Below are 27946 nucleotides of genomic sequence, written 5' to 3'. Positions count from 1 at the left end.
AAAATGTACTAGAACAAATAAAATGTCTATAAAACGCCGCACTGTACAATGTACTTGTGGTGAGACAGTCGCAATTCCTGAAATCCATCACCCATGGTCTCTGGCGTGCTGAGGAGCACCACAGTCCTGTATCGATGGATAAACCATGAAAATCCGCTGCATTACGCCACAAGCAAACAGACCCGCCCTGAGGGCAGATCAGTGTGGCTAGATCTGATGGGCAGGGCCTGCACATTAATGGCTTCGGATTGCAAGCCTAATCCATTACAGATACCTGCAGAAACAGCCTGCGGTTTTGGTCCATCATGGAAATCTACTCATGTGGCCAGCTATTCATGAGCCACACACAGCATATTGATGAAATGAGACCACAGTGATCAATCCACGGATCAGGTAACTTGCTCAAATACTCTGAGAATCAATAATAATGAGAATAGACAGCAACTTATCATAAAGATGATTTCTGAGCCACAGAGAGGCATGTAGAAAAGACAATCACATTTTCACAACTAAATTTTCAGGCATAGCTTTTGTCAGAAAACGAGAGCACACACACATTCACACAATCACTCAGACACAACTCATGCACAGATGCCCGCCGCCTCCGGCTGCTGCGTCTACAGTCTCTGAGAATCAGATCCAAACAAACTACTCCTCATTTCTCCCTGCCTCTCGTTGGCCGCTGCTAGGCTAGCTGCAAGAAGTGGTGGCAGCAAGCTGAGGAGAGTGGTAGGAAGGCGAGAAGCAATAGGAATGAGAGAGAAGGTAAGCGGTGCATGTGCTTAGCTGCACCCAGCCAGCAATGATGTATGACACCTCAGTAAACAAATCACTTCATCTAATGAGACAAATATGAGAATTTTCCTGTTTTCTTTTCTTTTTTTTCCAAATTTCCCTGGCGTGCTTGAAAATCCCTGAATATTCCCTGATTTCCAGAACCTGTGGGAACCCTGAAAATAAATGCAGGGATCACATTCAAAGTCTGAAAACTGAGTAGAAAGTATGCTAACATGACTCCAGGAGGCAAAGTCAGAACTCTCTACGTGAAACAGCATGCAAATCACTTAGCACATGACGTATGAAAATCCGCTGAAATGACCTCCAAAGTGACTCTTGAATCATTTTGTAATGAACCCCAGAAGTCTAAGAATGTTCTTCTGATCACTCCAAATGAACCACAATGAACTTCAAATTATCTCCAAAACACTTCTAAATCTGAACCAGAATGAATCCCAGCCTGCCCCTGCTAAGTAGTTTTGTTCTTCTTCCCTCATTCTGTCCCTTAGAGTGCTGAATTTCACATCATATTGTCTCTCAGCTCGGTTTCCAGTGTTACCCAATGAACGATTGACACTGTATACCTCTCCCTGCCAGTCTTGATACATGGTGTCAACTTTTCAAATCTTTCTTTGAGAATTCCCTGGCTAGTGTGGACTGCAGGATTCAGATGAGAAGGACACAGCTTAAAAACAGGCCCATTTCTTCATAATTAGAAGGCCTTTAAGCCTGCCCAGCTCAAGTGTTTCAGGTCCTTAGAACTCAGCAGCGTCCCTCAGCTGTCAATCAGTCTTTAAATGAGACACCCCTTTCAGAGTGAAGCACAACACTTAAAAACTGAACTTGCTTGTCTTTTGTGACTTTCAGAAGTCTCTCTCAGTAACCTGGTGCAACTTAACTGCAGAGCATCGGGTGACAAAGTATTACAGAAACTCTCCTATGGGGATATGCTAAGAATTCATTCATTGACGGGTGTCAATCTACTGGAAGGATATACAGTAAGGAAATAGGTCACACGTTTCAACAAACTCTGAATGTCTTATTACTCATTCTTACAGAGCAACTGCCAGTTCTTCTAACTGTTGAGTCCTGCAAATTAACATTATTTCATCACAAACTGGAATTGCACTATCTGTATGGGGACAGGATACTGACTGCTTTGTACAGGCACAGGATTTTCTGATTAAAAAAGGGCAATGTAGGTTTGCACTTTTTGTGAACCATACAGTTCTCTCGGTGAATTTTACGTTGTAACACCACAAATACATCACTGTGGCACATTTTGCAAGGTAGAAATCTTTATTTTGTTTGTTGTTTTGAGACACAGGAAATCTAATGTCCGGGCTGCAAGAAGTTTGATAAGCTTCTCCATAAGAGGACCAACATTTGTCCTAACAGTGCAATGAAATCTAACAAAGTCTGCAAGAAAATTTTCCAACAAATAGTGTTTTGGAGGATGAGACTTCACAGCAGTTGGTTCTTAAGTCCACACATTGAAATTATGACCGCTGCCCATTGCGAGATTGAATGCCACCTGGTGGCACTATGGGCACAAGACATAGTGTGGAAAGTATGTAAGTAGCGGAAAAAAAAGAGTGGAATCACTCCAGCATTGATTGATATAGGTGGGACATAAATGAGGAAATCCTCTATTTTAACAAACGGCAGATTGTTGTGGCCAAGTGCCTAGAAATGCGCATTTTGAAAACAGCAAAGCTAGTTGGCAGTTTGCTTGCTGGTGTTGTCAACATCTATGAAAAGTGGTTGAAGAACAGTGAAGCTACAAACCGGCAACAGAAAGTGAAGATTTATCCCCCTCTATAAAGCAGAACAGATGGCAATATGTGGCAGATCTGACAACAAAGAATGAAGTGGCACAGACACATGTGCTCAACAATGGTGAACATGGGCCTCCATATCATAAGGTCCCTATCTTTTCCCAACAACATCATCAATTACAAGTGCAGAGGACATAGGATCGTCCATATTGGACCACTGAAGAATGGAAATGTGTCACACTGTTGGATGCTTCATGTTTCTTGTTACACCAGATCAACGAACTTGTCCAGAAGTGCTGTCGTCCAGGGAACACCCACTCAAATCGTGCACTGCATAACAGATGCAAGTCAAGGAGACTACTACACTACAGAGGACAATCTCGGGCTTCCGTGAGACCTGTGGAGTAACTGAAGGCATCACGACGACTGTGTTCCATGTGAATATTATTGCGGACCCCCTGCATCCCTTCATCCTTTATTTCTACCCTGACAGCAAAGGCATCTTCCAACAGAATAACTATCTGTGCCACAAGGTCAGAATTGTACTATGGTAGTTTGATATATGTGCGAAGGGCTTCTTGAAACATGCACCACATGTGCAAGTGGCAAAAATTCGCTGCATCAGACTTGTTTCTTGTGTTTCAGATTTTGGACATATGACTTTTTCAACTGACTTGAGTATAAGGCTGCAGAATCAAACACCAATATAGCTTTGGATGGTGTAAAACACTTGAGACCACAGACTTAATAAACAAAGAGCCAATTACTCCAACATCATTGTTTGAATTTACAATGATACCATTCAAATTGCAGATGACAAGCACCTCTGAGAGAACCACAGACATCTCATATCTCACTTAAATAAGTAGACAATGTGTTTCTTTCAATCACTGGAAAATCCGGGATGGAATAATGTATTTATTTTGTACAGAAGACACTTCACATTCTCAAAAACACTGACAATCCTTTACAGAGGTTGTGAATTTTTGTGTTTGAATTACCTGTGATTGAACTAAAATTAGGATGTATGTTATCTGACATTTATTACATGCCATTACAGAGGTTGTGAACATCTTTGTATTCGCGTTACCTGTGGTCGAATTAAAATTACCTGTTAGTTGACACCCATCGCATGCCATTACAGTGTTACAATGGTTGTGAGTTCCCCACACATTTTAGCTTGGCAAACATCAGAAAAGCAAAACGTTAGTGAGGATAAATTCCACTGTTATCTTATGGCAACAGTCAGACAATGAGCTACTGAATGTATCAGTTGCTGTGTACTAATTGGACACTGTAAGTGAACTTATGATTTATTGTTCTTTACTCATCTTAATAATGGAGTGTTATTACAGAAAGGAAGAATGAATGAAAAGTAAATTAGGAGAGGACTGGTTTCATTTCAGGAGAATGTGGGGCACAGGTGAAGAAATTTTATCACTGTAGTTAATAATAGAGATGATTTAGCAGAAAATATGGGCTCATACATTGCTTTCATAGATTTGTAGAATGATTTTGATAACATTGAGAAGCAGGCAGGTGCATCCAGCACTGACAGAGTGATACAACAGGAAAGCTGTAAAGACAAAGATCCTCACTGTCGCCAGTGATATTTCACTTATGTATTGAAGACACAATAAGGGAAGTACAGGACTATCTCAATGTGTGGGTTGTTTGTCACGGTCAGAAAATCAACATGACACCATTGTTAACAATAAAGCAGCGGTCATTGAAAGTGAACAGTAACTAAATCAGTGCTTAATGAAATATGCTACTTGTAGAGAAACAGAATGGGACAACATTTAACAGAGAGTATGACACATACCTGCTCAGACCTGATACAATCTTGGAATGAATATGCTAAGGTCTGTAACTACATGAGCACACATTGTAACATTAATGGTTAAGTAAATTCATGAAACTAGGGTACCATGTGCATAATGATAATGAAACTGTGGTACTATGCCCACAATAATAATGAAATACAATAAAATTATGATGAAATATAATTTATATCCAAAAGTATGTATAAAAAATAAAACCAAATGTTAAAACTTGTATGCATAAAATTCGTGCAGAGAAACCTGATTTTAATTATAATAAACCTGATTGTATTATTCAATTATGTATAAGAACCCAAGATTTATGTTAGTATATCAAAATCAAATCTGTATTTAAAAAGTTATAAGGATTTCTAAAGTAAACATTATTGTGGAAAGGTATTTCTTGTACACCCTAAAATAAGAAAAGGACACAACATGAAGAAATTATCCAAATAGCACAGAAATCGGTAGACGTGATATACATGTACTGGCAAACAAAAAGGGTTCCTCGTCTGAGAATTCTAGGGTGGCCACTCAAGAGATTGTACTGATTATTTTTGCCATTGCTCCTGTTTTTCAGTATGTGTGCACACGTTTCTGTGTTGAGCCAGCTTGGATTTGTGTGGCTGCATTTAGATAGTAGGGGTACATGTGTTTATACTCATAACTGCAAATTTCCTGTATTTTGAGACTGGTGATTCTTTTTATAAATTTTTTGGATGTGTAGTTATTTGCATGTAATTGTGTTGGATTGTTATTGGTAGATACTGTGGAGTTTGTTTTACCTACGTTGATGAGGTTACATTTTTGAAATTAGGTATATGAGATAGTTTTGGTGCTGTCATTCTGCAGATTTCATTTTGGCAATATAGGTAAAGTGAACTGTTTGATACTTTGGAGCCACATGTGGGTTAATGGAACTGTGGACTTTGTTTCAGCTATATAGATCATGTTAAATTTCTGGTTCCTTTTTCTTGTTGCTTTGTTTTGGTTTGTTATATCACAGACTTACTTTGACTTGTGTAGGTAAAGCATTTCCTATATCAGTTCTTATTAAGTTTTGTTGACCATTGAGGATTTCCTTTGCTTGATTTTTGTGGAAGTACTTGTTTTGTCATGTTTTCATTATTAGGATTATTGTACATTTAGTTTGTTCCTGCCTAAAACGGCGTAAGTCATGCACTTTTCCCGTTTGTTTCATGTTATTTATTCCAATTCAATATCTTTTGCAGTGTTTGTGCCTTTTCCTGTGTGTAACGTTCCGATATTGTATAAGCTTGGAACAGGGGTGTTCACCATCTTGAATACATCCCAAGTCAAAGCAAACAGGTGGCACCACGAACTCCAGAAATCCTCAAAGGAATTTTAATTTTATACATCGTATTAACCAATACATTTGTGGATTAGTGGAGATAATTATCAGGTGTTAGTCTACTTTACAGGTGCTAGTTAACAACACTAGCCATCTGTACATTCTTGTAGAATCAAACTTAGATATGTTTCTACAAAGTTTTTGTTTATGTGTTTAAGTTGCAGATGTCACTCATCTGTTTGGATTGCAACATATGTAGGTCAAATGAAGATGAACAGTGTAACGAACATTGTGAAGCTGATATTCTGTTTTGCCCAGTGACATCACTGCTGGCACCTGTTTTTAAAAATTGGAGACAGATGTATACAGTTGCTCAAGTCCTAGCTTACACTGGAAGGTAACGAATCTCACAACAAAATCTACTGTGTGTAGATGCATTTACATTAATGTGTTTCAATTTTTTGAAGTTTTTAAGTATTTGGTACACCAATTTCAATATCTACTAAGAAAGGAATTTGGTGGAAAAATCTGGATTCTTATTTACACTAAGACACTGTTCACTTATCACACTCCACTCTACATCTGATCAATGCTTGTTACAAAGCAAAAGCACAGTGATGTATGAATATATTGTACAAATCAGAAATTTGTAGTACTAGTAGCAGCATTATTAACCCCTGGACTACATTTGCAAGGACTTTGGGCATGGTGTATTACAGATTAAGAACAAAAAGTGTGAATTCAAGTATACATGCATTTACATAATTGAAACTTCCTGGTAGATTGAAATCTCATTATATTTACATAGTTACTTGTCTAGTTTGTCAAGGTAGGGACTGTCTGTTCGCAATGACATCACAATAAGAACTATCTTGGCATTTGCATGAAATAACTTACGAAAATCACAGAAAATCGAAATCAGGTCGGTCAACAAGGCTTGCTGCCTCCACCCTTTACAAATTAAAAAGCAAGAAAAAAATTTTCAAAGCAGTGGAATAATTAAGTACTCAAGGTATTAGTCCAGATTTTGCTGCTGATTGTACACTTCGCTTAGCGTCAGGTAAAATAAGATGACAAAGAAGTTTAATACTTGTTTAATGTTCCACTATTAATTAGCGCATTACATTGCGATTCTCAACTGAAAAATGTAAAGCAATCTGAAACATATTTAGTAAATCGAAATATGTGACACCATGACAGATAAAACAAACGATATAGGAAAATCCTTTTATTTACTGGAAATGTTTTATTGATCACGTAGAAAAATACATACCTCTTCCTCTTCATCAGAATTTTCCGAAAAATCCGGTATCTCTTCATCATCACCAATCGTTTTAATTAAATCGTACATCTCTTATATTTTTAACCACGCACGTGCTCCGTCAAAACAATAACAAACAACACATCACACAACCCACCATAGTATCAAATATCAATATCAAAGTTGTATTGAAACAAATGACTGCACCAGACTGTGGTCGTACCAACCGGTTCGTAAAAAAAGATAGTATTCTTTTCCATGTACCTTGCAAATTTTTACACGGTTTAGTTAAAAAAATTGTTTGGTAGAAAAAGTATTAGGCAGAAAAAGTAATAATAAATCTCTCTTCAGCAGATTTCTAGCTTCGCAACGTAACATCAATGTCAAATCGTATTGATATTGGTCGTCGATATTTCAGTCGATATGTAGAAGTTCCCGCGCTCATGTGGGTTTGTGTACTGTCAATTAAACGTGGGTTAAAGTAGCAAGAATGGGAATTTTAGGATTAGCGAAAGTTATTGCTGATATCGCACCTAATGCTGTAAAGGAGAGTGAAATTAAACATTATTTTGGTACGTATAATTAGAACATATTCACACCTGATGTATTTGTTGAGTGAACCGCGTTTTGTGAGGTTTAACATCGAAAAATTCGTTGCAGGTAGGAAGGTGGCAGTAGACGCGTCTATGAGCCTATATCAGTTCTTAATAGCTGTTAGAAGCGAAGGAGCGCAGCTAACCTCTATTGATGGCGAGACAACAAGGTAATTCATTCATCTTGTGTACAGTGCGTTTTGCGTTCACTTTCTTCACTTCCCCGAAGCAGTAGTGTTCAATATTTCGCTTTTAGTATATCAGAATATTGGCTTCTAGTTAACTATAGAAGAACTTAATAATGTTTTATGTTACTAGCACTGTCTCTAATGATACAAGAAAAATGAATTACAAAGGGGAAGTGCTATGAAAACATTGCACTCCGGAAATGCGCAGGGAATGACAGTAGAATGTATATCCTTTTTAGTGACGATCATCTTGACAGGAGAAGCCACAGAAAATGTGAAAGGAAGAATCAATTTGTCCTGTTTGTATTATTTCAATCATCGGAAAACCATAGTCACTTGCCACTCAAAATCTCTTGTTTATACACTGGACGAAATACGTAGTTCACATCATCTCACTGAAGTTGTTTAATTCACTTTAAATATACACAATAATTTGTTGCAATTAGTCTTTTTTGTGCCTGTATTTAATGTTAAAAAAATCCATGTGTGTAGAATAAGTTGTCTGACAATGTTTCAAGGGACCCAATTTCAAAATACAGTGTGCAATTAACCAATAGTAACCAGGTGTACTTCAAATTAGCTAAACAATTTTTTAACAGCAATAAATAACAACTTGAAAGGCCATTATGTGGAGTTAAGTAAAGTAAAACTCTTTTCAACATGAAGGTTGGTCTGAACACTAAAGTGCTTTACGAACTGTGATCCTATTGATGTGATACCGTTTCTACACTGTTTCCATTCAACAACAGTGAGCAGACTTACTGGGACAGTTGCAGGACCATCTAAACAGGTTAACCTAGTGGAATAGGTAACAAGTATGAAAAAAGGGTTCTCGGAAGTTCAGGTGAATGGATTTATAATGTACAACATATGCATGGTCACATTAGTGCGTTAGAATAGACTGGACAACCACAGAGGAAGGGGTGAAAATTGTATTGGTTAAATAAAACAGGAATGGAGATTATGGCGTCTGCTGAGGACCTGGATCTCGCTGGACCCTCAGACACAATGGATATAGACTGCTCATCTACATCTACATCCATACTCTGCAAGCCACCTGACGGTGTGTGGCGGAGGGTACCCTGAGTACCTCTATCGGTTCTCCCTTCTATTCCAGTCTCGTATTGTTCGTGGAAAGGATTGTCGGTATGCTTCTGTGTGGGCTCTAATCTCTCTGATTTTATCCTCATGGTCTCTTCGCGAGATATACGTAGGAGGGAGCAATATACTGCTTGACTCTTCGGTGAAGGTATGTTCTCGAAACTTTAACACAAGCCCGTACCGAGCTACTGAGCGTCTCTCCTGCAGAATCTTCCACTGGAGTTTATCTATCATCTACGTAACGCTTTCGCGATTACTAAATGATCCTGTAACGAAGCGCGCTGCTCTCCGTTGGATCTTCTCTCTCTCTCTCTCTCTCTCTCTCTCTCTCTCTCTCTCTCTCTCTCTCTCTCTTCTATCAACCCTATCTGGTACGGATCCCACACTGCTGAGCAGTATTCAAGCAGTGGGCGAACAAGCATAATGTAAACTACTTCCTTTGTTTTCGGATTGCATTTCCTTAGGATTCTTCCAATGAATCTCAGTCTCAGGCAAAAAGTCAGTGGCAGCAGGTGACCCTGAGGCGTAAACAGATTCATTGAATGTTCCATGCCTTCTCAGTCTCACAATGACATCATCCTCCAGTGGAATTGCGGCAGGTTTTTCCACCGCCTGTCTGAGCTGCAGCAACTGTTAAGCTTTACATCTGCTTTCTGCATTGCCCCCCAGGAAACCTTGTTCCCGGCAATGTGGACCCCACTTCCCCATCTTACTGTAACTGCCCTGGCATCAGGCCCATGGACACCTTCCCAGATCGGCTTTAAACAAGGCGTACTGGGAAACTTTCACCTTTGCTGTCACCATTGATTCTCCTCCATAAGGTAACATCAATGTGATGGTTGAGCAGGTTACTACAACAATCGTTTCTGTGGCAGAAAACACGATCCTTCGCTCTTTAGGGTGCCCATGGTGAAAGGCAGTCCCTTGATGGTCGCCGGAAGTTGCTGAAGCAATTGAGGACCTTCGGTGAGCTCTACAGCGGCATAAGCAGCATCCTTCCCTGGAGCACCTCATAGCCGTTAAACATCTCCGTGCCAGCGTTTGCCAACTTATCAAATGACGGAAGCAGGAGTGTTGGGAGAGATACATCTCGACCATTGGGTGCCATACGTCACCTTCCCAAGTCTGGACCAAGATTAAATGTCTTTTCGGGTACCAGACCCCAACAAGTGTCCCAGGCCTTAACATCAATGGCGCGTTATCTACCAATGCAAATACGATTGCTGAGCACTACGCTCGAGCCTCTTCGTTGGAGAACTACCTCCCAGCCTTGTGCACCCTCGAACAGCAGATGGAAAGGAAAGTGCTCTCGTTCGCCACACGCCACAGTTAACCCTATAACACCCCATTTACAGAGTGGGAGCGCCTCATTGTCCTTGCACATTGCACCGACACAACTACTGCACCAGATCAGTTCCACTGTCCGATGATTAAACATCTCTCATCTGACTACAAGCGACTTCTCCTCATCATCTTCAACCGGATCTGGTGCAATGGCGTCTTTCCATCGCAATGGCAGGAGAGCACCATCATTCTGGTGCTTAAACCTGGTAAAAACCTGCTTGATGTGGATAGCTATCGGCCCATCAACCTCACCAACGTTCTTTGTAAGCTTCTGGAACATATGGTGTGTAAGCATTTGGGTTGGGTCCTGGAGTCACGTGGCCTACTGGCTCCATGTCAGGGCGGCTTCCGCCAGGGCCGCTATACCACTGATAATTTTATGTCCCTTGAGTCTGCCATCCGAACAGCCTTTTTCAGATGCCAACACCTGGTTGCCGTCTTTTTTGATTTACAAAAAGTGTAAGACACCACCTGGCGACGTTATATCCTTGCTACACTATACAAGTGGGGTTTCCGAGGCTGGCTCCCGATTATATCCGCAATTTCCTGTCGCTTCGTACTTTCCGTTTCCAAGTTGGTGCCTCCCATAGTTCCTCCCATATCCAGGAAAATGGGGTCCCCCAGGGCTCAGTATTGAGTGTATCTGTATTTTTAGTGGCCATTAATGGTCTAGCAGCAGCTGTAGGGCCGTCCATCTCACCTTCTTTTTATGCAGACGACTTCTACGTTTCGTACTGCTCCACCAGTACTGGTGTTGCTGAGCGGCACCTACAGGGTGCCATCCATAAGGCGCAGTGAAGGGCTCTAACCCCGGTTTCCAGTTTTTGGCCGTAAAATCATGTGTTATGCACTTCTGTCAGCATCATACCGTTCATCTGGAACCAGAACTTTACCTTAATGATGATCCGCTCACTGTAGTGGAGACATGTCAATTCTTAGGACTGGGTTTTGACACCCGATTAACTTCGCTTTCTCATCTCCGTCAGGTTAAGCAGAAGTGCTGGCTGCACCTCAATGCCCTCCGTTGCCTGAGCAACACCAACTGTGATGCAGATCACTCTATGCTGCTGCAGCTCTACAGAGCCCTTGTTCAATCCTGCCTTGACTATGGGAGTGTGGTTTATGGTTCGGTGGCATCCTGAGAGTTGCATTTACTCGACTCATTGCACCACTGTAGCGTTCGCCTAGCGACAGCAGCTTTTAGGACGAGTCCGTTGACCAGCGTTCTGGTGGAGGCCGGAGTCCCTCCATTGCAGGTTAAGCGTGCACAATTGCTCTCCAGTTATGTTGCAAACGTTCATAGTTCTCCTGTGCCTCCGAATAACCATCCACTTTTCCCGCTCACAACATTTCATGTCCCTCATCGGTGGCCCAGGTCATGGCTTACAATTGCAGTTCGTGTGTGATCCCTTCTCTCTCCACCCATACTTGAGGTTCATTCACGAACGCCTCCATGGTGTACACCTAGGCCACGGCTTCGCCTGGACCTTTCACATGGCCCGAAGGACTCAGTTAACCGTGCAACTGTCGACTGTCACTTCCTGTCAATTCTCGACATGTACTGGGGCCATGAAGTGATTTACACTGATGGTCACATTGGCTTTGCCTATGTTCATGAAGGACATATAGAACAGCACTACTTGCCAGATGGCTGCAGTGTATTCACTGCAGAGCTGGCGGCCCTATCTCGTGCTGTTGAGCACATCCGCTGATGCCCAGGCGAGTCATTTCTCCTATGTACTGACTCCTTGAGCAGCCTACAAGCTGTCGACCAGTGCTACCCTCGTCATCCGTTGGTAGCGACTGTCCAAGAGTCCATCTATGCCCTGGAACGGTCCAGTCGTTGAGTGGTGTTTGTGTGGACCCCAGGTCACATTGGAATCCCAGGCAATGAACTTGCTGACAGGCTGGCCAAATAGGCTATGCAGAAACCATTTATGGAGATCGGCTTCTCTGAAACTGACCTGCGTTCAGTATTACACCGCAAGGTTTTGCAGTTTTGGGAGACGGAATGGCATAACCACAGTACGCACAACAAGCTGCATGCCAGTAAGGAAACTACGAATGTGCGGAAGGCCTCCGTGCGCGCCTCTCGCAGGGACTCTGTGGTTCTCTGTCAGCTCCGCATTGGCCATACGTGGCTGACGCATGGTTACCTTCTCCGTCGCGAGCACCCACCTTGGTGTCAGTGTGACTCACGAATGACGGTTGTCCATCTCTTACTGGACTGCCCACTTTTAGCCCCTCTGCGGCAGACTTTTAACTTTCCCAGCACCCTACTTTCGGTGTAGGGTGACAATGTCTCAACAGCAGTTTTAGTTTTACATTTTATTCATGAGAGTGAGTTTTACTATCTGTCCTAAGTTTTAGCACATGTCCTTTGTCCCTGTGTGTCCTCCACCCTAGTGCTTTCAGGGTGGAGATTTTAATGTGTTGCAGAGTGGCTGGCTTTTTCTTTTTATCCTCATGGTCAGCCAGTCATGGTAACCTACTTTCCTGTTTTAACCTCTTCTACTTGTTTCTTGCGTCTTTGTGGTTTTCTTGTCCCCTTTTGGCCATTTAAGTGTTTGTTGTCCTTCAGTCGTGGTTGTGGTTTTTCCTTTCATTCTGTTTTGTCTTATTCTTACCCTTGGGGCAATGTTTCCTTCGGAGCAAGGGACCGATGACCTCATAGTTTAGTCCTTCCCCCCTCTTTTAAACCAATCAACTAACCTCCATACTGTCTACACATGGCGCTTCCATGCCTGCATGGCACATTTCCTTCATGAATTTTTAAAAGACAGAATGTTCAAGGTACGTGTTGTTTCTGCATCGTTGGACATTCTTGTCCAGGAAAATGGTGCACCACCGGCTTCCGTCCTGAGTGTCGACCTCTTTGCTATCACCATTAACCCTATAATAGCCTGTCTCCTGCTGGGCATCTCCAGCTCTCTTTTCATTGACGATTTTGGGATCAATTGCAGTTCTCAGTGGACTTGTCTCCTCGAGTGGTGTCTTCAGCAATGTCTTGAGTGTCGTTACTCATGGAGCATCAACAATAACTTTCACTTTTCCACTGTCAAAACTGTTTGTATGTATTTCTTGTGGCATAACTGGTTTCTTCCACCGTCTTTCCATCTTGGGCATGTTGCTCTTCCATTTGTTAGAACTATGAAGTTGCTGTGGCTCATGCTCAATAGGAAACTTCCTTGTTTGTCCCTCGTGTCTTACCTGGCTGCCCACTGTACACGATCCCTCAATGTCCTACACGTCCTCAGCGATACTTCCTGGGGAGCGGATCGGACTACCCTCCTCCATTTGTACCCAAACTATACTGTGGGTGTTTTGTTTATGCATCTGCACATCTACATCTCTATCTCTGCCCCTCTTCTGCTGTCTCAATGCTATCCACCGTCTTGCAATCTGTTTGGCCACTGCCACCTTTTACATTAACCCGATTGAGAGACTGTATGCAGAAGCTGCCAAACTACAGCTGCAATACCCCTCTACTTTCGCCTCAGAAGATACACACTCTGTCCGTCTGCCATGCCTGGCCACCTATCCTATGCCTCCTCTTTCAATGACTCCTTTGGTCGCCGGTATGGGGCGCGTCCCTCTTCTCTGTTACCTCCTGGAGTTCACTTTCGACTCTTGCTCCGTCAGCTTAACTTCATGCTACCTGCCAGTTTCCCGTTGTGTGTGAACCCTTCACCACTTTGGCTTCATGCTGTGGCCCATATTCACTTTGGCCTTCATTCGCTACCTAAGAACACTACTCCAGCGTCACTCTATCTCTTTCACAACCTTCACACGTAACTTTGTGCTGGTACGTTTGTGTGCAGTGACGGCTCTTGGACTGACTGTGGTGTCGGGTGTGCCTTCGTCATTGCTCCAACGATTTTTGGTATTGGCTTCCAGAACAGTGCTCAGTATCTACAGCTCAGCTCTTCACCCTGTGTGAGGGCATGCAGTACATCTAGTGACACGGGCTTTTCAATTGCTCATCTGCTTCAACTCTCTCAGTGCATTTCAAAGCTTCTGTGTGCTGTACACAGTCCATTCCTTAGTGCAACAGGTCCAGGAAAGCTGTCACTTGCTCACTCTTGATGGTGACACTGTGGTATGTGGGTTTCTCGTCACATTGGTCTGATGGAGATGAGGCCACTGATGTTGCTGCCAAGACTGCAGTCCTCGTACCTCAGCCCGGCAGTTCTTCCATTCCCTCCATTGATCTCTGTATTGCCGTCTGTCAGCAGGTGGTGTCACTTTGGCATCACCACTGGTCCTCCCCTCATAGGAACAAGCTCTGGGGAATGAAGCGTCTCCCAGTGGCTTTGATGACCACTTCTTGGCCCTCTCACCGTGAGGAGATTATTTTAGCTCGGTTGCGTATTGGAGGCTACCTCTTTAGCCATCTCCATTTGTTAATTGGTGCTCCCCCATCACTTTACATTCATTGCTCTCTACCTTTTATGGTCCGTCATTTCCTGATGGAATGCCCTTTTTTTTTAACCGCTTACATTCTCCTTTATGTTTGCTGTCTTAGTTATCGGCCATTTTAGCAAATGACGCACGGGCTGTTGACCATGTTTTGCTTTTTATCCTTTGTAGCAATATGGCGAAGGACATCTAATCTTTAGTTCAGGACCTCCGTTTCTCTATGGCGTATTTTTTTGGACCTTTCTCCAGATCCCTGTTTTTAGCTGTCCTTCCGTCAATTGCGCTTAATGTGTAGTCATTTTTAACTCCTTTTTTGTCTTTCATGTTCTACAGTTCTGACGTGGGTGTGTATGACCCTAGTTGTTTTTGCGCTCTATAACAAAACATATCACCACCAGTGCGCCACATCACCCACTGCAGACCATCCTCCAGAATGCACGACACAATCAGTACAATGCATTCATTTCCCTCCATGCTTTGTGGACAGTAGTCTGGTTCCTCTGAGGGGGCTGATGTAGCATCTGAGATTACGGTCCTTGTGCAGTGTCTTGTGGTCACAAGCACATGCTAGTATGTACGTGTGTGTGTGCTGGGGGTGTGGGGCACACATGTTTGTGTGTTTATTTACATCACAGCTGTCAAAACATTTTTTGTGCTAGCTGCCAGAGGCGCTGTTTTATTTCTATTAGGAATATACTTATTCTTAGATTTGTTATTTATTTTTTTCAGAAGTATGTTCATGACTTACTTGGTTATGCACTGATTTAGATTTATTCTTATATCTCAAGAGTAGAATCTATATGTTCATAAATCTTCTCTGAAGCTGCTGACTCTTAATAAGTTTTCATTTTTTATGCCATGCAATAAAGCTTGTTCATTCCCTGCACGAGTGTTTATATTTTGTACTCCAGCCAGTCTGGATCTTGACATGCAAAACTTAAACAGTCGGACGGCAGATAAAACAGTCAGCCTGACAATTTAAACGGAATGAATAGTATGTTGAAAAATGGCCATACGATGAAAATAAACAAAGGTAAAATGAGGGTAATGTATAGTCAAATGCCAAGGGGCTTGGATTAGTAAATAAGACACTAAAAATAAGTTATGTGAGTTTTGCCATTTGGGCAGTAAAATGATGCTGGCTGAAGTCAAGGCATAAATCCATTCTGGCAATGACGAGAAGGGCATTACTCAAAAAGAATTATTTTAACATGTATTAGTTTTCTGAATGCATTTGTGTGGAGTGTAGCTGTACATGGTGTAAAATGTGGATGGTAAACATTACAGGCTGGAAGGGGGGGAGTAAAGCTTTTGAAATGTGGTGGTACAGAATACCGAAGGTTAGATTGGTTAGGTAGCAACTGAAGAGGTGTTAAATCACATTGCAAAGTTACAAAATTTGAGGCACAACTGGACTAAAACAAGGTATATACTGATAGGACAGATCTTGATGGCATAAGGAATAGTTTGATGAGAGATGGGACAAACCTTGCTTAGGAAAACCAAGGCTTGATTATACTAAGCAGGTTAAAGTGGATGTAGGTCGCAGAAATTATGCAGAGATGAAGTAGCTTGGTGAAAGTGTTCTTACAGTGTCAGTAGCGGTTGCATTGCATGCCAGTGTTGGTAATAATTTGTATGGTGAACACTGAGAAGTAAATAGAACAAACTGTGAGTCTGTTGTTGGTATGGAATCAGAATGCTTGTTCCTAATTTGTATGGTTCCTAAGTAAAGTTAGGTGATATTTTGTTCTATTAGATTAGAATTTGTTCACATCTTGTTTTGGCAAGATCCGAAATAAGACATACAAGGGGAGATCAAATATAAACAGGGTTTTTTCCTGAACATCAACAGTTACAGGACTGGCCGCACGATTAGGCGGGACCAGTAGAAGAGACAAGAGCATGCTGTTAGATATTTCTTGTTGTTTCGTCAGTAACACTCACGAAGTATGAGCAGCAGGTGCACCCCTCCATTGTGCAATGCATAATTATCAAATTTCTTGCTTGTGAAAGAGTTACAGTGGCAGAAAAGTGCCAAAGATTGACTGCACAGTTCAGTGATAAAACATTATCAATAATACGTGTGTTTGCCTGGCATAAAAAGTTCAAGGAAGGGCAACGTGTGGAAAATCAGCAACATGATCGTCGTCATCGGACGAGCATTACAGACAAAACCATTTGTGCGGTTGAAGACATTATTGGTGATAATCAGAAATTGCACAATAAGTCGGAATCAGTTATGGAAACGGTCAAGCAATGATCACAAATGATACAGTTCCGTAAAGTGTGTTCCAGATGGGTCCCTAAACTTTTGACAGAAAATCTGAAGTTGAGACATTAGGAGGTCTATCAGAGGCTTAAGGTTTGCGGAAGTAGGTGATGCATTTTTTAGTCGGTTCATCACCTGCAATGAAACATGGGTTCACCACCACACTCCAGAATCCAAACAAGCCAGTTAGGAGTGTTGGAGGAAAGGGGAGGCAGCACCAGTGAAAGACAAGACTCGACTGTCAAGTGGCAAGGTTCTTTCAACCGTATTCCCCCTCCCGCCATCAGCGAGGCATTTTGCTGATTGATTTTTTGCATGAGTAACGTACAATCAGTGCTGCGAACTGTTGAACAAGGTGAGAGTTGCATATCGTCACAAAAAACAATACCAATCGATTCGACAGGTCATCCTCCTCCACGACAATGCGCGACCCCATACTGCAGCTCTAACTGTCTCCAAGTTACAGGAAATGCACTGGACTACACTTGATCATCTTCCTTACAGCCTGGACTTATCACCCTGCGATTTCCATTTATTCAGACCACTTAAAGAAGCTCTTAGAGGGCAACGATTTGAAGATGACGAGAGTGTGGAAGACTTCATGCGCAATTGGCTGGTGACATGACCCAGTTCTTTTTATGATGAGGGCTTTTTTGTATAGTAAAGACAGCCCACTGGTTGCAATGGATTTTATAGTCGCATTGACCATGGTTTCGACTCCTAAACTAAGGAAGTCTTCATCAGAATTTATATTACATACGTAAGAAGTTGAGTATAACAGGCCTCGTCATACAATTTTAATATCAAAAAGGCCACATTGGCGTTAAAATGGTATGACGAGAGCTGTTATGCTCAACTTCTTACATATGTAATATAAATTCTGATGAAGACTTCCTTAGTTTAGGAGTCGAAACCATGGTCAATTTGACTATAAAATCCATTGCAACCAATGGGCTGTCTTTACTATAAAAAATATTTTCACGGTTGTTGCATACAGCTGTGTTTGAAGTTGTATATGAGGGCATCAAAAAGCTACCCATACACTGGGACAAAGGTGTTTCCAAAACAAGAGACTATGTGGAAAAATAAATTATAATTGCCTTGAGTTTTTCAATAAATGAATTTAAATAAAAAATAAAATCTCATTTATATTTGATCCTCCCCTCATACAGATAGGTTATTGTAGTGATGGATATTTATCTGGCTACACTGTATATCAGTGTATTATAGCTATCATATTTTCGTGTTGAGATTTGTTGGCTTTACCAGTTCACAGCCAGGTTGTCACATTCCAACATAACCTAGGCCTCTGGCTATGCTACAGGTTACTGTGTCAGCACATTTTGTTCATTGCTGCCTCCTTTTAGTAGAATTGTGTTGTCATGTATCATGTGATAGTTTTATGTATATCAACATTTAAGTTTAGATCATTTATGTACACAGGAACAGAAGGTGTCCCATAACTGATCCTTGGGATACATCACATTTAATTTGTCAGATAAGTGTTATGATACAGTTTTTAGTTTGATATTTGTGTGCTTGATGCACACTGCTTATGATTAGTCAGGAAGGAATGGGTCCAGTTGTTGGACAGACCTCGAATACCATATCTTTCAAGCTTTGATAGCAGAGTTTTATGATCCACCATGTCAAAAGCTTTTGACAGGTCAATAAGTACTCCTATTGATTCCTTCCTCCCCCCCCCCCTCCCCTCCCATCTGGTTTAGGATGGAACTGATGCACTCATAAATAGCAGTTGTCATTGACCTGTAATTTCTGAGTACATGTTGTTCATTACATAGGATGTTGTTTTTATTAGTAAATGTCTTAAGTTTGTCATAAATAACTTTTTCTAATACTTTTGAGATGCAGGAGGAAATTGTGATGGGACTGTAGTTATTTACATTATCTTTCTCACCTTCTCTATATGCTGGAATAACTTTTGATGTTTTCAACACATCAGGGGAAGTGCCTGCCTGAAGTGAGCAGTCAAATAAGAATGTGAGTATTTCAATTAGGTTTGATGCACTCTTCTTTAATATTGTTGCAGGTACACCATCAATGCCTGCAGAGTTGGAATTTTTTTTCCCTTTATTACTTTAGTTACTTCATCTTGTGAAACAGTACTGATGTACATTGATCCACTACATGCACTTATTTTATATTCATTTCCTGGGTGCTCTAATGTCAGTTTGATTGTAACATATTATCAACATCATCTGTGAAAAATTTGTTAAATGTGTTGGCTACTTCTAAGGGGTTTGTTACTTTTTTATTTTTGTGTGATAGTGTTATATTTTTGCAAGATTGTCTGTATCCTCCAGATCCTTTTTTTTATAGTACTCCACATAGCCTTTGATTTATAAGCTGAATTATAAATGTATTCATCAGTGATCATTATTTTAGCTGTTTTTATTACTTTTCTTAATATTTTGGAGTATTTTTTTAATAGTATGTGTGTACTTCAGGTGAGGAATTTTTTGAGTTGCATATTTCATGAAGTAGCCTTTTCTTCTGGCACAAAACCGTTAATCCTCTTGTGATCCAGCTATTTGTTCTAGAGTTCCTGCGTATGGTTACAGTTTTCAGTGGGGATGGAATTTGAAAGAAATGGTTAATGTATCAGTGAAGGTGTTAAAATTTTTCATTTATATCGTTCATTTTGTACAGTTCCGACCATTTTTCTTTCTGTAATAAGTTGTTGAAGTTGTTTACATTATCCTGATTATAAATTCTACAAGACGTTCTTAAAGACATGTTGTTAATAATACTGACTTTTACTTTTATGCTTAATATTTGAGCAAGATGGTCACTTAAATCTGCATTGAAAATTTGTAGTGAAGTGTTGTGTAAACTCTTCTTGACTAGAAATTGATCTTGAGCTGTTTGGCAAGTTTCTGTTACTTGGGTAGCAGCTTTACTTCAGCCTTTAAATTATAAGATGTTGCAAGGTTCAAAAGGGCCTCTCTGTTTCTATTGTTTGTGAGTGAATCATTATTGAAGTCACCACAGATTAACAGTCACAGTCCATTTTATTTACTTTATTTAGCAATGACTCCATTTTGTTTAAGAAAGTTCAAAGTTTCCAGATGGTGAAAGTCAGATAGGGCAATAAAACCTACATATTCCTTTGTGCAGACTGCCACCCCCACCCTGCTTACTGTTTCTCCTGCAGTAGTAAGAAGCCGAAATGAATTTTCGTATTCTGGATTAATTCTGGGTTAAGCCAGTCTTCAAAAATGCATAACACTGAGATATCTTTTAAGTTCACCTGCTAGCAGTACATTAATTTTATCGATGTTATTACGCAGGGATTGCGCATTATGGTGAAAAATTTTTAGACGGACGTATTCATGATTTGATAATTGGGAGTCATATTTACAGCATCACATATCTTTAGTTTAAGTTAGGATTTTCAGTAGTGTTGTGCTACAATTGGTAGTGATGTGCACCTTCGATTTGTTCAGAGGACTGATCAGCATGATGTTAGACCATGTAGTATGGAATTTTGTTGTTAGCACCACATTGGGTACTGTTTTATGTATTGATACTTTTGTTTACCCTTTAACTGCTCTGGACATGTTAACGCGCATCTTCGTACCTGTCCCTGTGTGCTCTGGACATGTTTACGTGCGCCACCAGTCCTTCTACCTGATACTCTGAACGTGTCTACGTGTAGACACATTCAGAGTACCAGGTAGTAGGACTGGTGACGAGTGTTAACATGTTCAGAGCACACAGGGACAGGTACAAAGGCGCGCATGTTAACACGTCCAGAGCAGTTAAAGGGTTAATGGAGCGCATGGAAGGAACCTATAAATGATGTGAGTTATTTGTTAGACCCACTTTAGAAGTTAAAGTGATGATGGGTTTCTCATACTCTTTGGCTTGAAGGGCTAATTTATACAAATTATGTTTGTTAATGAAAAATACTTGCTCTTGAGTGCACCATTTGCAGTCTCAGATAAAAAGTATTAGATTCATGAGGTGTAGGAAAGTAATTAAAGTACATTTAAATCAATTTGTTTTCACAAAATTTATCTTATTCTGGGCCGCAGCTCTGAAACAGTCAGCATCTTTCCATACACATAAAGATTTTTTTTGTAAAAAAAGAAGAAAGAACATTTTTTCCATTGTATTCATAATAACATAAGGGTACCACTTATTACTTTGAAAAACATGGCACATTGGCAGTCAGACTTACTATCCCCAGATCCCCAGCATTAACAGGAATTATTCTGTGTTTGCCCCTACAACAAAAAATCACAACCAACCCCTGAGCAGGCATACTAGGGTTATGCCAGAAGTTTTCAGCAGAGTATTTTTTTTTTTTTTTTTTTTTATTTAGAGTATAATTGTTACAACTTTTCAAACTACTCTCCATGTGCACCTACACATTTTTGTATCCATTGGAGCCACTTCAAAATGTTCCAGTCTAAGCTTCTAGAGATAAGTCACTTAGAGCACTATTGAATGCTGTGATAGCCTCTTCATTGAATGAAAAATACTGCCCTTGAATTTTTTCCTTCATCTTTGGGAACAGAAAGAAGTCACACAGAGCCATGTCATGTCCGTAGATTGGGTACAGAACACTCGCACGTTTTCCTCCTCCAAGGAGTCCGTTGTCTGGCAGCTGTGTGTGCTGAAGTATTGTCTTGATGCAGATGAAGTTGCCTGCTCCTCCGCTTTGGCAGACATTCAGTCACATACCACTCAATATTGATTGTGCAGTATGTGTCCCAGGTCACATAGGTGATACCACCCAGCTTGATGAAAAAAGTGGCTGCCATCTTCTTCCAGAGCTCCTACTCCTCCAAACTTTTGGTGGTGGTGCTTCACCTGGGGAGCACCATACTGAAGACTGTCTCTTTGTTTCAGGATCGTAATTGTAAACCCATGTTTTGTCACCCGTGCTGATATTGTAAGTGTCTCTGGAGCGCTCTTTGTCAAATTTTTCAAGAATAAAACAGTACCAATCCATTGCTGTGTTTTTTGGGCTTCTGTCAGGAAATGTAGCACTCAATGGGCACATCTAAATGATCGTAAATGATGATCTGCACCACAGTTGATCCAATATTTAGGATCGCAAAATCTTAGATGAGTCATCTTCAGTCATTTACCTCACAGTGCCCATGTTTTATAGGGTCACAGCTGTTGATTGTCGGCTGGGATGAGGTTCGTCTTCAAGAGACTCCGGAATCCTTGAAAATTTAAAATCCAATTTCGAACAGTGGACCTCAAGAAGCAGTCAGCATGATAAGACTGCTAACTTGCATGTCGTGCTTCTTTTTTTGTTGGAAGACTTTTAAGCATTTTAATATTCAAATTTTGATTGTTTAATAATTATTTGGTTATGCACACTTGAGTGCAACAATGGGAATTGATCATATGAATTAGGAGTGTTTTGCCATTGCAGGAATGTATTGCAGATACCATATAATCACCATTATTTCACATTAATAGTTCATTTAATAAATAGAAATGTTGAATTTAACGTGACCAAAATTTAGGATCCAATGCTGATTGTGTCAAAATAATATTGTATACAGAATGTGGTGTAAAGAGAGAAGTATGATATCTACTCCTATGTCTTTGGATTCAGCATTTCATCCCATTATCTATGTGCCAGTGCTAAAGACAATTGCTTGCATTTTCTGTGGTGCACCATGACAGTTGTTTCCTGTCTGGCATGGTTCTTTGCAGTGTTTACTACATTGTGTAATTTTTATTTACAGATAATTTTTTTTGGATTTTATGTGCTTGGTGTCACAAATAAGTTGTTTCTTTTCAGGAAGACATTATTAAGTCTAAATTTTAAGTAGCCTGCATCCTGCAGCTTTACAGCTTCAAGAATATAAGAGCCTATTCTGATTGCAGATGCCTGTGATAAAATACAGTTACAAGTGAAACTGCAGGCATTGTTTGTGCCTAATATTGTAAAATCTTTTTACATTTTCAGTTCCATTTTAATGCCAGTGACACCAGCCTATTTGATTTATACATTGATGTCATAAGATGTACTACTTCTGAGTGCACATCATTAATTTTTCCATTGACACAAAGACAAGAAATAAACTGTTTGAGAGAAAATATATGTACGTTATGTAAAGTTTCACATTTTCTCTTGTTTTCTGGTGAGTAGCTGATCAATGTTTCTGATTTGAGGTTTTATGATAAATCTGTCACACTTTTCTGTAATTGTTTTATTGTAGGTAACTGTGAACAGTAGAATAAATGAAGCATGAAAATCTGGGTAGAAATGTATGGTAAAGTCATTCAGTTATGTGTGTGTGAGGGGGGGGGGGGGGTGGGTGGACAGAGTGAGTACATAATAAATTGTGAAAGATACAATTTCCTTCACTCCTTATCATATTCCTCATTCTCTTTTCTCTTTCTATTTCTTACTTTGTAATTCTGGAAAAGCACAAACACACAATAGAAACCTTAAGATTCTTCATCTAGAACTGTGACAGTTTCTGCAGCATTGATAAAGAAGTGAGTTATGTGAAACTCGTATGTCATCTGTCTTTTTGTTGTTTTCCTGTCATTTGTGAAATTTGTCTTTATTAGTTTTAAAGACAGTTAATTTTTTCTAGCCATCTTATGGGAACATTTTATCGTACAATTCGTCTGATTGAAAATGGCATAAAGCCTGTATATGTATTTGATGGTAAGCCACCGAATCTGAAATCAGGAGAGCTTGATAAACGTGCTGAAAGAAGAGAACAAGCACAAAAGGAATTGGAAAAAGCTGAAGAAGCAGGTAATATGCCACACAGTCTTGTCAAATGTTTCTTTTATGCTAATGTTGTATTTATATGCTGTTAAAATGTTCTTGCTTTCTTTATCAACAGGCGATGTTGAACAAATAGACAAATTTAACAGAAGATTAGTGAAAGTGACAAAAACACACACAGAAGAATGCCAGCAACTTTTGAAACTGATGGGGATTCCTTACATTGTGGTACTTTTGATCAGTTTATTTGTTTATACACATTAATGATTTTGTTGGTAGATACTTGTACTGCTGAGTTCTGTCAACTCTTAGTCTGCATTACTCAAGCACATTGAGAAAATGGTGACTTTCAAGTTGATAGTAGATAGGGATGGGGAAAGGATAGTTTTTAGGATGATCCCAGTCACAGACAAATAAACTGTGTATCTTAAATAACAGTAGTCAGTGGCAAAGTGTGTTATTAGCTCTTGCCAACTTTGATCTTCCATTCATTTGATGATGTCAAATTCACATTATTATTGAAAAGTGTGCGGTTAAAGATAAAGCTACTATGAACCTAAAGGTTTGAATACCACAATGTTTCACAATCATCCTCATCCTCCTCATTCTCCTCCTCCTCCTCCTCCTCATCATCATCATCTTCTTCTTCTTCCTCTTCCTCTTCCTCTTCCTCTTCCTCTTCCTCTTCTTCTTCTTCAATATACACTCCTGGAAATTGAAATAAGAACACCGTGAATTCATTGTCCCAGGAAGGGGAAACTTTATTGACACATTCCTGGGGTCAGATACATCACATGATCACACTGACAGAACCACAGGCACATAGACACAGGCAACAGAGCATGCACAATGTCGGCACTAGTACAGTGTATATCCACCTTTCGCAGCAATGCAGGCTGCTATTCTCCCATGGAGACGATCGTAGAGATGCTGGATGTAGTCCTGTGGAACGGCTTGCCATGCCATTTCCACCTGGCGCCTCAGTTGGACCAGCGTTCGTGCTGGACGTGCAGACCGCGTGAGACGACGCTTCATCCAGTCCCAAACATGCTCAATGGGGGACAGATCCGGAGATCTTGCTGGCCAGGGTAGTTGACTTACACCTTCTAGAGCACGTTGGGTGGCACGGGATACATGCGGACGTGCATTGTCCTGTTGGAACAGCAAGTTCCCTTGCCGGTCTAGGAATGGTAGAACGATGGGTTCGATGACGGTTTGGATGTACCGTGCACTATTCAGTGTCCCCTCGACGATCACCAGTGGTGTACGGCCAGTGTAGGAGATCGCTCCCCACACCATGATGCCGGGTGTTGGCCCTGTGTGCCTCGGTCGTATGCAGTCCTGATTGTGGCGCTCACCTGCACGGCGCCAAACACGCATACGACCATCATTGGCACCAAGGCAGAAGCGACTCTCATCGCTGAAGACGACACGTCTCCATTCGTCCCTCCATTCACGCCTGTCGCGACACCACTGGAGGCGGGCTGCACGATGTTGGGGCGTGAGCGGAAGATGGCCTAACGGTGTGCGGGACCGTAGCCCAGCTTCATGGAGACGGTTGCGAATGATCCTCGCTGATACCCCAAGAGCAACAGTGTCCCTAATTTGCTGGGAAGTGGCGGTGCGGTCCCCTACGGCACTGCGTAGGATCCTACGGTCTTGGCGTGCATCCGTGCGTCGCTGCGGTCCTGTCCCAGGTCGACGGGCACGTGCACCTTCCGCTGACCACTGGCGACAACATCGATGTACTGTGGAGACCTCACGCCCCACGTGTTGAGCAATTCGGCGGTACGACCACCCGGCCTCCCGCATGCCCACTATACGCCCTCGCTCAAAGTCCGTCAACTGCACATACGGTTCACGTCCACGCTGTCGCGGCATGCTACCAGTGTTAAAGACTGCGATGGAGCTCCGTATGCCACGGCAAACAGGCTGACACTGACGGCGGCGGTGCACAAATGCTGCGCAGCTAGCGCCATTCGACGGCCAACACCGCAGTTCCTGGTGTGTCTGCTGTGCCGTGCGTGTGATCATTGCTTGTACAGCCCTCTCGCAGTGTCCGGAGCAAGTATGGTGGGTCTGACACACTGGTGTCAATGTGTTCTTTTTTCCATTTCCAGGAGTGTATATAAAGTATGCAGCCAACTGGTTGCATCAGTTTAATGTAAAAACCTTGACCAGGTTTCAATACCATTGAAGGTATCTTCTGCAGAAGGAAAGTCACCTACAATGTTTTAAACATGTTATAAAACAAATGTCTAAAAATACTTGACAACATTGAAAAGGAGAACATGGTAAAACTGGTACTTTCATAAATTACATTATGTTAAAATAGTAAACATAGAGCTGAGGTACTCAGGTCACAGTGGAAAATGTAGAATGAGAAACAGTAATAATAATAATAATAATAATAATGTAAACTTTCGCGTGAGGTAAGTTTTTAAAATATAAAATATATGTATTAGTAATAGTGTTCAAGGCTGCTTATATGTCGCGCATAAGTGACAACGTGACAGATAACAGTAAGCTGGTGCTTTTTACCTACACACTGCAGTATTGGTGATTTTTATGAATGTCCTTAACCGCAGACCATCTTTGTCACTTCTCAAAAAGGAATAGGTTGATAACACACATACTATATTGAAAATGTTTACTCATTTTTTAATGTCGATACGAGATGCTACCCAAAATATCTGAGATTTTCCATTGTACCGGTCAAACCAGTAGCAGTAAGACCTTCCGCCACTCGATATCTTGAGGTACATGTCTTAGCTACTGCGGCAAAAAGTTGTGTTATCTTTGGTGCTTGCAGCTGTGAGTTGTAGTGGTGCGTGTCACGATGTATTTAAGTGCTTCTGCGAATTGTGAAATGGATGACATGAAGGAGCAATGGATTTACATGAAATTCTGTTTCAAGTTGAAGAAAACTGCAGCTGAAAACCATCACATACTGACAAAGGCATTTGGTGAGAGAGAAGTGAATCAAGCAAGAGCATTTGAGTGGTTCAAGCACTTCAGGGAAGACTGAGAATCTGTGGAAGACGACAGACATTCTGGTCAACTGTCAACACACACACACACACACACACACACACACACACACACACACACACACACACACACACACACCAGAAATGATCATAAAAGTACTTGACGTGACTGACAAGGACCGAAGGTGGACAGTTCACGATGTTTGTAACAGGCTTGGGCTGTTGTATGGCACAAGTCAACAAATTCTAGCTGAGGAACTAAACATGAGACAAATTTCAATGAACCAGAGAATTTGAGTGTCCGGTACACTTATCCAGAATCATAGCAGCTGATGTGTCTTGGATCTACAGTTATGACCCTGAAACAAAGCAGCACTCGTCACTATGGAAAACACCATCTTTTCCAAGGCCGAAAAAACTCTTATGAGTTTGCAACAACAGTAAGTCAGTGCCCCCCCCCCTTTTTTTTTACGTTTGGTGATAATGAATAAGGAGTTTTTTTCCACCTGATCAGACTGTTGAGCAGTTTTCCTGCAAGGTTTTTTGAGGCAAAGGAGGGAAAATGTTCGGCACAAACGGTTAGAGGTGCGGAAGAAGAAAGACTGGTTAGAGCACCATAACAACATGCCCATGCACATCTTGCACATTGTGAAGGAATTCCTGGCCAAAACCAGCAGGGCAGCATTCCTGTACTCTTCCTACTTGCCAGACCTAGCCCCGTGCGACTCCTACCTGTTCCCAAAGATAAAAAGCACGTTGAAAGGGCAATATTGTCTCAACTGAAGACATCCAAGTGGAATCGTAAAAAGTCCTGGACACCTTTAACCCTGCGGAGTGCTTCCAAAATTGGGAACAATACTGGGATTGTTGCATATATGCCCAAGATGACTATTTTTGATGATGACCAAGGACATTAGGATGTAGGACATTAAGACTTCACCAATAAAGTGTAGCATACTGTGACTGTAATATCAATGAGTCACTGTTGGAATCTGCCAACTTGTCCAAATATCTGGGTGTAACACTTTGTAGGGATATGAAATGGAATAGCAGGTGGTAGACTTGGAGTTATTGGTAGACTTGGAGTTATTGGTAGAATACTGGGGAAATGCAGTCAGTCTACAAAGGAGAGAGGTTACAAATCACTCGTGTGTTCGCACATGGAGGAGATACTGAGAGACAGGAACTGTCGATGACATGCCTCGCTCAAGCAGCTACTGCTGCAGTGGATGACCGTTACCTGTGGATTGTGGCTCGGAGGAACCCTGACAGCAACACCACCATGTTGAATAATGCTTTTCGTGCAGCCACAGGACGTCATGCCACTGCGCAACTTCACTCCCAATGTCCAT

At 41.3% G+C, this 27946-nt stretch overlaps 2 protein-coding genes across 4 annotated transcripts in view; one reads left to right on the top strand and one right to left on the bottom strand.

Moving 5' to 3' along the window:
• Window positions 1-7115, bottom strand: part of LOC126195054 (probable ATP-dependent RNA helicase DDX27) — a 91703-nt gene extending 84588 nt beyond the window's left edge. Inside the window, exon 1 of the mRNA XM_049933501.1 lies at window positions 6964-7115. Coding sequence (XP_049789458.1) covers window positions 6964-7041 — 78 coding nt within the window. The 5' untranslated portion in view covers window positions 7042-7115. The remainder of the gene's footprint in view (window positions 1-6963) is intronic.
• A 267-nt stretch (window positions 7116-7382) lies between these two features.
• The window catches only part of LOC126194791 (flap endonuclease 1), a 92451-nt gene continuing 71887 nt past the window's right edge, over window positions 7383-27946 (top strand). For 2 of the 3 annotated variants that reach the window (XM_049933095.1, XM_049933096.1), the window contains exons 1-4: window positions 7383-7523; window positions 7612-7714; window positions 23465-23631; window positions 23723-23832. In XM_049933095.1, coding sequence (XP_049789052.1) covers window positions 7442-7523; window positions 7612-7714; window positions 23465-23631; window positions 23723-23832 — 462 coding nt within the window. In that variant the 5' untranslated portion in view covers window positions 7383-7441. The remainder of the gene's footprint in view (window positions 7524-7611; window positions 7715-23464; window positions 23632-23722; window positions 23833-27946) is intronic. The other variant, XM_049933097.1, reaches the window with a different exon arrangement.

Source organism: Schistocerca nitens, chromosome 7, assembly GCF_023898315.1.
Source record: "Schistocerca nitens isolate TAMUIC-IGC-003100 chromosome 7, iqSchNite1.1, whole genome shotgun sequence".
In the NCBI taxonomy this organism is placed as follows: Eukaryota; Metazoa; Arthropoda; class Insecta; order Orthoptera; family Acrididae; genus Schistocerca; species Schistocerca nitens.
This window is presented reverse-complemented; position numbering and strand designations above follow the sequence as displayed.